This window comes from Drosophila montana, unplaced genomic scaffold (assembly GCF_035044405.1).
Source record: "Drosophila montana isolate Dmon_TW-CO22-7 unplaced genomic scaffold, ASM3504440v1 contig_402_1, whole genome shotgun sequence".
NCBI classification, from domain to species: domain Eukaryota; kingdom Metazoa; phylum Arthropoda; class Insecta; order Diptera; family Drosophilidae; genus Drosophila; species Drosophila montana.
The window spans coordinates 1,914,330-1,924,598 of NW_026998739.1; the positions used below are offsets into that span (position 1 = coordinate 1,914,330).

The 10,269-nt window shown below is 39.7% G+C and overlaps 3 protein-coding genes across 7 annotated transcripts; 2 read left to right on the top strand and 1 right to left on the bottom strand.

The window, feature by feature from the left end:
- Positions 1 to 1,276: 1,276 nt before the first annotated feature.
- Positions 1,277 to 2,190, top strand: Dnaaf4 (Dynein axonemal assembly factor 4). Its single transcript, XM_064697927.1, has one exon. The coding sequence runs from the start codon at positions 1,398 to 1,400 to the stop codon at positions 2,151 to 2,153; it is 756 nt and encodes a 251-aa protein (XP_064553997.1). The 5' UTR covers positions 1,277 to 1,397; the 3' UTR covers positions 2,154 to 2,190.
- A 165-nt stretch (positions 2,191 to 2,355) lies between these two features.
- On the bottom strand, positions 2,356 to 9,387 carry SCAR (wiskott-Aldrich syndrome protein family member 3 SCAR). 5 transcript variants are annotated; one of them, XM_064697925.1, is made up of 7 exons: positions 9,195 to 9,357; positions 7,158 to 7,958; positions 6,604 to 6,720; positions 5,706 to 5,786; positions 3,879 to 4,579; positions 3,561 to 3,807; positions 2,356 to 3,493 (listed from the first exon to the last, which is right to left on the bottom strand). In XM_064697925.1, exons 2-7 carry the CDS (start codon positions 7,888 to 7,890, stop codon positions 3,315 to 3,317), a joined length of 2,058 nt encoding a protein of 685 aa, XP_064553995.1. In that variant the 5' UTR covers positions 7,891 to 7,958; positions 9,195 to 9,357; the 3' UTR covers positions 2,356 to 3,314. The 5 variants fall into 5 exon arrangements, with proteins under 5 accessions (XP_064553995.1, XP_064553992.1, XP_064553993.1 ...); XM_064697922.1 differs by lacking the exons at positions 5,706 to 5,786; positions 9,195 to 9,357 and adding an exon at positions 9,369 to 9,387; XM_064697923.1 differs by lacking the exon at positions 6,604 to 6,720.
- A 269-nt stretch (positions 9,388 to 9,656) lies between these two features.
- Positions 9,657 to 10,247, top strand: ATPsynG (ATP synthase, subunit G). The gene is made up of 3 exons (XM_064697928.1): positions 9,657 to 9,675; positions 9,745 to 9,795; positions 9,875 to 10,247. Exons 2-3 carry the CDS (start codon positions 9,756 to 9,758, stop codon positions 10,132 to 10,134), a joined length of 300 nt encoding a protein of 99 aa, XP_064553998.1. The 5' UTR covers positions 9,657 to 9,675; positions 9,745 to 9,755; the 3' UTR covers positions 10,135 to 10,247.
- Positions 10,248 to 10,269: the final 22 nt, after the last annotated feature.

Consider the following 10,269-nt stretch of genomic DNA (forward strand, 5'->3'; position numbering starts at 1 on the left):
AAATAGTCATACCTCGGAAACCACAAGGACAATAGGGATGTTCCTTTTCCCAGCTGATTAAAGAACTTTCGTCCTTCTTTTTTGGAGATGACGACTATCTGTTGGTCAAAGGACATCAAGATTGCTGAGAGAACCAGCAAATTTGTTGGCCATGGATGTAGAGTCGTTTGCACAAAATATCCAACGGAGTTCCCGTGTCCTCAAATCGCCATCTAAATAATGCCGCCCTCCGCTCATAGAAAAAAGATCTACTGAGAATCTACTTTATCGTCGCAAGAATTCCATACTAGAAAAGATAAAAGCTACAGTTATATATGAAGATATTTTTATTTATTTAATATATACTTACTTATATAATTCGGCTTACCCTTGCCGATTTTCAAAGGACCTTGTACTAAAGGATCGCAAGGATTATCGATCAGCATTTAGAAATTATGGGTAATTCGAAGAAACCAGTTCTCCAGTCGCGCACCGCAACGAAAGTCAAAGTCCTTGTTATCTAAAAATCCAGATATTAAATTTCGATTATATGAAAATAATGAGACTCAGATATGACATACTTAGCTGCGAATGCCAGCGAGTTTTGAGTGCGTAGCAGCGATGGAGTCGTCGGCAAAGGATACCCAACGATGGTCACAGCCTGTGTCCTCATCTTCAGTCGGGAGATGGGCCCTTGGCCACGGCAGGCGGATATCGGATATCTCTTAAGATATTCTTGTACGACTAGTATTTTACCTACTTTTTGCAATATTTCTTAATGCTTTTCTGATTCGCATAATAAATTAATTTATGCAATTTTCTAGCAAAAATTATTGCGCCGCCAAGGATAGAATATGCTTGCGTTTTTTTTACTGCTTTTAAGAAAAAAGGACAACCCATTAGGTGAACATAAACGTATAAATAGCTCTCGTGCAGAAACGACGAATGTTAAACAGTTGTCAATTTGGTTATTTGGTGCTAAACTCAATAACAATGAAATTATGCTGCCAACGAAAATGGAATCGCGTGCTCGAACATTATAGATGGCTGCGACTAATTCGGGCCTTGTGCAAGTAAGTAGGTCCGAGGGTCAATGACTAAGTTTATGGGACGACTAGCCCGGCATAGGCACTATGCAAATACAGGTGTTACAGGTGTGCTTGCAGGACTCGCGCATTGTGTACAGGGGATGGCCAGCCAATCATTGTTTGATCAATAAGCAGCGCAACCCGTTTTGGCGATTACAGTGCCGGTTGATATTGAATTCAAAATAAATAAAACCAATATAATATTCAAATGAATCGGATGGCAGTAGACAGGGTCTTAGCTATCCAAATAGTACACGGGCGGAAAAGGCTAGAAACGGCTCATTCGCCACACAACTGCTGCGTGGGCAAGGACAACGGCGGCAGCTCAGAATGGTGCAGATATCCCAGACCGAGGAGGACATTAAAATATCCATCGAACTGAACAGGCTGGTCACGCGCAAGCCGGACGTTGTGCTGTTGCCGCAGTACTTGAAATTTAACAATCCGCCAATATTCTTTGAACGGCATCTGGCGCATGAGATTGATGAAATGGCCAGTTTCTGTCGCATTTTCAAGCATGAGGCGCGCATTGTGCTTGTCAAGAAACAGCGAGGCATCTGGCCGGAGCTCTTTCAGAAGCTGGACAAAGAGGCGCTGATGCAGAAACGCTTGGAAATCGCCGATCTAATTGTGGAGCGCAATAAGAAACGCGATGAGATGGCATTGGAGCGTTTTGAGAACAAGCGACGCGCCGAAATTACAAAGGAAGTGAAGCGCGAAGGCGACATGAAGGATCGCGTCAAAAAGTTTCAGGAAAGCTCCTGCCAAGAGGCTCTCATGGTGGGCGTGCGTAAAGAAACTCATGCCAAGCCCAATGGCCCGGCGCATAGCAACAACAACAACAAGGAACAGCTGGCAACGGACATGCGACAGCCAACTCCGGTGGTGCGGTATCAACCACCCCTGGCCATGACAGCGGTGCGGGGCAATGCACGCATCAGTGTCAGCTTCTCTAGCCAACACAAGATGAATACACCGAAGCGTGAATCCCAGGAGGGCATCCAGATGCCATTCAATATACAGGATAGATTGAATGGCAATCCGCCGACCAGGGAAAAAACTCCAATGGAGACGCTCGATGAGTGAAAATTATAAAAATAAATGGGGGATGTTAGTGTGTGTACATGTGAGTGTGTGTGTGTGTGTGTACATGTGTGAGTGTGGGTGCATCATTTCTAACTTATAAATTATTTTTGCAAAAATAAATATACATTATATGCTAACTTTTGCATTTAGTTTAAAAGAAGACTAGCCCTAAACTTAAGATTAGGAATATACTCGTTTATAATTAAATTGGAATACTTTTATTTTAAATTAGATAAAATATACAACAATTATTACATACGCATATATCCATTATATTTGTAATAAGCTTTTCAAACAAAAAAATAATACACGGCATTATGCACGAGCCAATATATATTTAGCAAAGGTTTCAGTTAAGATTATATTTTATTTAGAATATATATTCTTGCATATGTATGTAAGTTAAACGGTATATACTTTATATATTGCAATTTCATAGCGTGTGTAAAATGCTGTCGACTTTTCATTTAGTTAATGTGTTTTTTCGTTTCATTCTATATTTACAAACTTTAAATTTGCCAGTTAATTTAATCATTGTTAATAATCATTTTGTATTCGAGGTTATAAAGTGTTAAATATCGGTTTAATATCCAAAAAGCAAGTCAATAGCTACTTTATTTTATTATCATTTTCTTCTATATACGTTCATATACTGAACGATCCTTGACATGGATTCGATAGATTCGAAAACGAGTGTAGACAAGATTTAGCAATTTATATCCTTATTTGCATCTTGCATCAACGAGACGAGTATTTATTCCCTCACGAGGCTTAGGCTTAGCCATGCTACGAATATGAATACATACAAATACCTCTCCCTTTATATATATATATATAAATATATATATATGTATATGCAACTTGAAATCGTGTCTGATTTCGTTTGCGATTACATATATTAGCCATAATTACTCGTGGTATGTGTATGTATGCGTGTAAATATGTACAATTCAAATTAGATTTTGATTTAAGGTTTAGTCTGTAGTATTTAGGTATGTATGCATATTGGGAGATACTCTTATAAAGTATGGTAAATAAAAGCTTTGGCGCTTTGTAGTAATCCAACTGCTGGGTGCTTACATCCTGCATCAATATTCTTTGGAATTACTTTTTCTTTTTGTTTTTTGCATTTTTATCCGGTTTAACCGAAGCAATCAGGGATCAAGCAGAGGTCTCATTGGGTTCCATCCATCCCTCGCTGTCATCCTCGCTATCCGAATCTTCTGACTCGGATAGCTCAATGGCCACTCGCCTGGCCAAAATCGAGGCTACATCCAGCATTGCCGTATTGCGTTCAATTTCCTTCAGCTCGGACTTTTCTACCTTGCGTAGTATGATGCCTAAAATATCAAAACAGAAATGACATTTGGAAGGGGTGTTTCAAAAGGATCCGCGTCGTATACTCACCATCTCGAATGGCTTTCATCAAATCGTTGCGTGGATCATGGAATGGCGCCTGCATCTTTTTGGCACTCACAATGTGGGAGCCACCGTTTGGCTGGCATAGCTGCAGCTCTCCATTGGCCAGCGATTTGGGCAGAATTTGGTGTGGATGCTGCTGCATTTGCACGCCGCCCATTCCACTCTCGTCCACTGGTGGTGGCGGTGGTGGCGGCGGTGGCGCTACATTGGGTGGCGACATTTTTGGTGAGTGCTGAAGAGCAAAACAAAAAATAAAAGAATTATTATATATAGAAGATATAGTGTGCATTAACAAGAATCTACCTGATCGGGCACTGGCGGTGGTGGCGGCAAATCGCTGAGCGAGTTCATCTGATTGCTATTCGAGATGCCCATGCTATTGAAGGTATTGCTCAGCTGCGCCATAACCATGTCATTAGCGTTCTGGGCACTGTTGCTGGGCGCCATCTGCGGAGAGCCAGCTCGCGATGTGCTGTTGGTGCGGCCCAGCAGCTTGGCCGCCATGTGACCGCTGGCCATGCCGTTCATGGCCGACAACGGCGACACCGCATCCGGCACTGGTGGCGGCGGTGGCAACGCGTCCCGACTCGTCGACATGCTGCGGCCGCGTGTGGGCGTATTTGCGTTCGATGCTGTGGGCGTGCCACCGCCACTGCCATTAGATGGGGGCGCTGGTGGCGGCTGCGATGGACGCGGCTTGCTACGCGACGGTGTGCCCGGTCCATAAATCTGTTCCGGCGACATTGGGCCCTGTCCGCTCTGCCCGTAGATCGCATGCGACTGATGGTAGAGCGTGCCGTCGTACAGCTGCTGCTGTTGCTGCTGCAGATGCATATGCGAGCTGCCCGAGATGCCGTTGGTGCCGTACGCAGCTGCATACTGATTGGCCGCTGCCTGCGGTGTGAGTGGCTCGTAGCCGCTGCCGTCGATCTGCTCTGACTGGTAGCTGCGCCGCAGCTCAATTGAGTTTGGCCGCAGTGGGCGTGTGTCGTAAATGCCCATATCTGAAAAATGTCCCAAAGGAATCATTAATACAGTCATTGGCTATTGCATGAAACTTAATATATCACAAAATTAGAAACTCCAATTAAAGAAAACAAGAAAGATTAAGGATTCGCACAAAAATGCAAAACAGGAAACAAAATTATTGCAAGCAAAATCTGTAGTCTTGTGAGGCTGAGAATAAAATGCAATAAATAAATAAAATTATTTTGAATGATTATCGCACAGTCACCTAAAGTGCGTCACAGAGTACAACTAGAATTAGAGCAAGGCTGGGAATTGCTGGGAATTGGTTTAAGCTTTCAATCTTAAGACTTAGGATGGATGCCCAAGAAGACAAAGTTCGAATATATAAAATGATTCCTCTAGATGTAATTTAACTGTGGGGCAATTGTTGCCAGTTCTATTTAATAGCTAAAATTTAGATCGTTGAAGTTTATATCCTATAACAGATCGATTTATCTGCAATTATACCTATGGTCGCTGTATTCTTTTAAGAGCAATTCCGAACCCTGTTTGGAAGTCTTGGAGAGGTAAAATAAAACTAAAACGATTAACAAAGATAGGCGATCTTCTATTAGCAGCTATATGTCCATCTGGTAGGTGGGAGGAAAGTAGGAATATGTTTAAGTCAACTTTGTGTAGGAAGGATCAGAGCAAATACTTAAACTTAATACTAACAGTGGCATTGCTATTGGATACTACAGCGTGTGTATGTAAAGTGGCTTATTTATCTTAAAAATGTCAATTGTTTGCCAATTGGTGTTGTTCTTACTCATCTATTATTAAGTAATCATCACAAATTACTTATTAACAGTAGTACAATTAATTTATGATTATTTTTCTGTTGCTTTGGGATATGCATCCTGAATGAAATTATAAATGTTCACATTATGGTGCTTTATGTTGTTGTTATTCATCATCTGAACCTAAATCATAATGTTTCGACAGAGTGATTAGTAGTACACATGGAATGTATACAAAATATATGGTATATAAGTACATATAGGGGGACTATATATATAAAGTGGCAAGTGACAGTAGGTACGATAGAAGTAGATGAAGGAACATTTATATATACAAACACAATTGAGTGTGTGTTGTATTAAATCTTTTTGTTTATCTGACCTGTAATAGCGATAGCCGTTTGCTTTGTGAGATTACAGTTATTCTCCAAATGTGAGAGCATATTATAGGGCTTAACAGAATCTGGAAATGAGATGATCATGCGGTGTTCGTTTAAGCTACTTAAAATACGAATATGTTTACACAAACTATAGTTAGAGCAACAAATGAAACAAAAACGTAATAATAATCGATCTACCTATGGATCGATGCACTTGGGGCTCTCAACAGGGTTCTTAATTATGATAAGGTTTCGCTCTTGTTTCGAGAACTCCCATTTGTTAGGTAAGTTAATTATCAGTAATTTAGAACAGTTACAACATTTTAATTAAGCTTTTGCGATTTATATTTGCGCAGTATTAACATTTGGACTTTTGGCCAGCTAGACAGAGCTGCCAAATATGAGAGCTTCAGTTACCCTAAGCCCCAAATTGAATTTCATTACCCAATTAGAATTTTTAGCAGCTGATGCACTTACATTTTGATTAACAGCTGTAAGTAAATAGGTCTCATTAACATTCGCTTTCTCTGCTAATACACTGTTAGTGTGTATATTAACACTAACAGCTTTACTTTAACAGTTTTTACATTAGTCGATCAATGGTAATAGAAAATGGCAATTTTAATAATGAATCTAGGTACATGAAGTGATCAGAAGAATAACAATGTACTCTGTTGAAGGGCATATGTATATAGAAATGTACAAATGAATGAATCATATCGATTGGCGAGCAAGCGCTTTGCAAGCTAGTAGCAAGCGTTTGCAGGTAATTCAAAAAACATGATTATCTTTGGGTACATACAATTTGGATTAACATTTTGTGAATATTAAAACCAAAACGAAAGCCGCGATATGCGCAGTCGATGACGCTTTGAGCTGCGGGGCATTGATGTACCGTACCTACGTCTTGAACATCACCGTTATTTGTCAGCTGTTGTTGTATAAGCCTTCGACGTGCCAGAGTTCCCAGCTGAAAATCGCTGTCAGCATTTACAGTTTGGATTTCGATTAGCTGGGCTAAAGTTGCATACAGTAATTGGGCGTTAATCATTATGAATGTGGGTATTATTAGAGAAATTACGTAAATACGTATTGTTCAGAACCGGTTTGTTTAAAATGATATTGTACGCAGCTATAGTAATTTCCCTATCTTGCTAAAGACCTGTAAATTAACTAACAGTGAATTTAACAGCTGTATTGCATATTATTAACATGTTTGGTGTATGTTATTTAATCACCACTTTTTTACTATGTTAAGTTTGGTTTGATTGTAGAGTTATTTATCTAACGCTACATTTAAAATCGCTGAAGTCGAAGTAGAATAAAATTCTTACTCTAGAATAGACATTCCTATTAAAAAGTTTTGCCTTGGCAGGAGGTCTACGCCTAATATACTTGGCATATTTTTACATTTATTCTTAAGCACTATTATTATTGAAAAAGCGTCTACTCACTGCCATATCCGGCCTCTTCATTGGGCATTGCGTTGGGCGTACGATAGATAACATTGTTTGGCATCAGGGTTTCGCCGTGACCCAACGCGATTTGTCGCTGCTTCTCGCGTGTGTTGTGCGGCGTACGGACGCGTTTCTTGTGCCGATTGTTTGGACCACCGCCGGCGCCCTCTTGCCGTGGTCGATGCATCTTTTTGCCTTTGTCGTGCATCACGCGCTCCGTATCCTTTAGCATCTCTTGTCGCCACAGCTCGAAGAAGTAGTTGGGATCCGTGTAGAATTTGAGTCCATCCTTGCCATCATCGCGATATACATTGAGCTTGTCCAGTGGCGGCGGTTTGTCGCACAGTGCATACGTCTCCAGCATAGGGGCGGGCATCGTGGAACGCGAGAAGATCTGCTGATCGAATATCTTGGCCGATTTGAACGCCTTTTTGCGAGTTATATCGGTTAGTGGTACTTCCTCCACGGTGCTATCCAGCTGGGTAACCTTTATCGCCAGCCGATCAATGCGCGCCTGCAGTGAATTGGCCCGATCCCCAATGTTGCCCACATCTCGCGCCAACTCGCCAAAGACGTCCTCAGCATGCTTAGATAGCGACGACAATTGCCGTATTATATTTGTCAGCGTCGTGTTTGTCACAGTCTCCAATTCCACAGACTGCAGCTCATCCTGCTGGTAAACGGATCGAGCTACATGTACGGGCTCTATGGAACGCTTGGGGAGCGGCATATTTTTGTGTTTGATCCGCCAAAGTTCTCCAACTAAGCAGCTGTTATTCGTTAATGCGTTTTCATTGACTGCAAAAAAGATAAAAGGAAATTTTTAGAGAAATCTGATTTGAACACGAAAACTTCGTGTTGGTAACTTTAATTTCGTGGCCACGTGGGAAAAGTAATATACAATTTCAGCCTCACAATTTAAATTAAATAAAAGAGCAATTTTATCTTGAATTTAAAACTTGTGTTAAAAAATAAATAAAAAACAAATGCAAAGCTCGTGCGTATCGTGCAGTTTTTAGCAGTGCGTGTTTATCCGAATTGTGGCTCGTGTTTGTATTGGCAAATTCTTTTTAGTTCCCGCTAAGTCTGCGACAGCAGTCGCTTACAGCTGAATAGCCCACTTTATTGATGTTAATGTTAAGACAAGAAATGCAATCCGTGCTTTAAGCACGCAATTTCGTTTCGCCCCATAGCTTTAACCAAGTATTTTAACTTCTAATATTCTCCTCTCTCTCGCATTCTAAGAGTATATTTTGCGTTGTGGGGCACAACCTTAATTTCCAATTTCCAATTTTTTCCTTAATACATTTTAAAAACTCTTATAGGAAATCAACCGGAAATTGAGTTTTTTTAAATGAAAAATACTTTAAGGGTGTTTAATCTTCAACACTTTCAAGATAACACAGTTGTTTCTTAGTTTTAAATACATTTGTGTAAAAGTAGGTATAAACTATTAGGAAAGTCATACATATTTCTCTACACCAAATGGTTTAAGACCGGGCCTAGGTATTTTGCACGAGTCAATTCACCCTCTCGGTGTGTGTGAGAGAATTTTAAAGTGTATTCACTTGTAAATCGCTTGCTAAAAGTCAGTCGTCTGTGGGCCTGGACCACACCCACGAGATATGAACCAAAATTGTGATAAGCATAGTAAGATAACTACCCTCACCCTCTATAATAGAGTATAATAATCGCGAACCACTCGACTGCTTCTTAGTTGCTCTTATCATTCGTCATTGCCACCAAAAAAAAGTTGTTGCTTTAATGCCAACTGGAGCCCCAGTTGTATATATGCATGTGTGTGAGTGTGCAAATGCATGTACATGCATAGAAACGTAGTTGTCTAATGAAGGCTACCCACAATACAACGTACAATATGTACATTTCGCTTGAAATTCGCTCACAAAAAACAAACACATACGCACAAACTTGTATATTACTTTCAAAATTATCAATTTCCTTTGCACAGTGGCGAGTTGTTAAACTAGATAGCCAAAAATTTCATTTGGTCTCCGTCACCCCCTCGCAACTCACCTCACGTCACGCACACTTTTCACACACTACACAATAATATCTATTTGCGCCTTATGATAACATATACTTAAATTTAGTTTATTGTAATTTGTGAAAGTTAATTGCTATACAATTTACACGAAATATGTATATTTTTGCTCCTCTTTTTTTTTGTGAATTTTTGGATTTCCACACCTTTATTGTAGTGGTGCACAATTGCATTAACACTGGAGTTATCGATGTGCAATCGAATAGATGAGATTTCAAGTTGGAATTTCTGAGTTGCTTTCGACAAATATTTTCAATAGTAATTTTCTTATAAAAAAAATCTCTTAAGAAACTAAGTTAATTAATTATAGCTTGATATGCAAGAACTACAGATGCGTATAATTTTTAGATGGTAATGGCGTTTGTCACTTTCACAAATCACATAATTATCGATAACATATCGCATTAATGAACAACTAGAACTAACGACCCTGTTTCATTGCATTCTGAAGACGTAAGGTTTTCACATATTCCTTATTAATTTTGCGGCTGCATAACATTAAATATATATATTGTTTTATAGATTTCAATACAATGGCGAGCGTAGCTTCAAAAGGATCTGGTCTCATAAACAGTAAGATTCTTTCTCATCATCAATTACGGAATATCTAAGAGATTAATTTTGGAAATTATGTAATGATTTACTTTAACAGGGCTGCTTGTGCAAGCAAGACCTCAGTTGGATGTTTTCTTAAAATACGCAAAAGTGGAGTTAACTCCCCCAACACCAGCCGATATTCCAGCTATTCGCCAAAGTATTGGCAATATCGTCAAGAGTGCAAAGACCGGATCCTACAAAAACCTATCGGTTAAGGAGGCATGGCTCAACACACTTGTCACCGCAGAGGTTATCTTCTGGTTCTACGTTGGCGAGTGCATTGGCAAGCGTCATATTGTTGGCTATAACGTTTAAAATTACAGTTACGAAAAATTAGCGAATGACAAATGAATTGGCATCACTAACGATTATGTATGTAAACGAATAAAAGTTTCAAATATAAATGTAATAAATAATATAGATATTAATTCGTGAGTGGATATGCAAAAA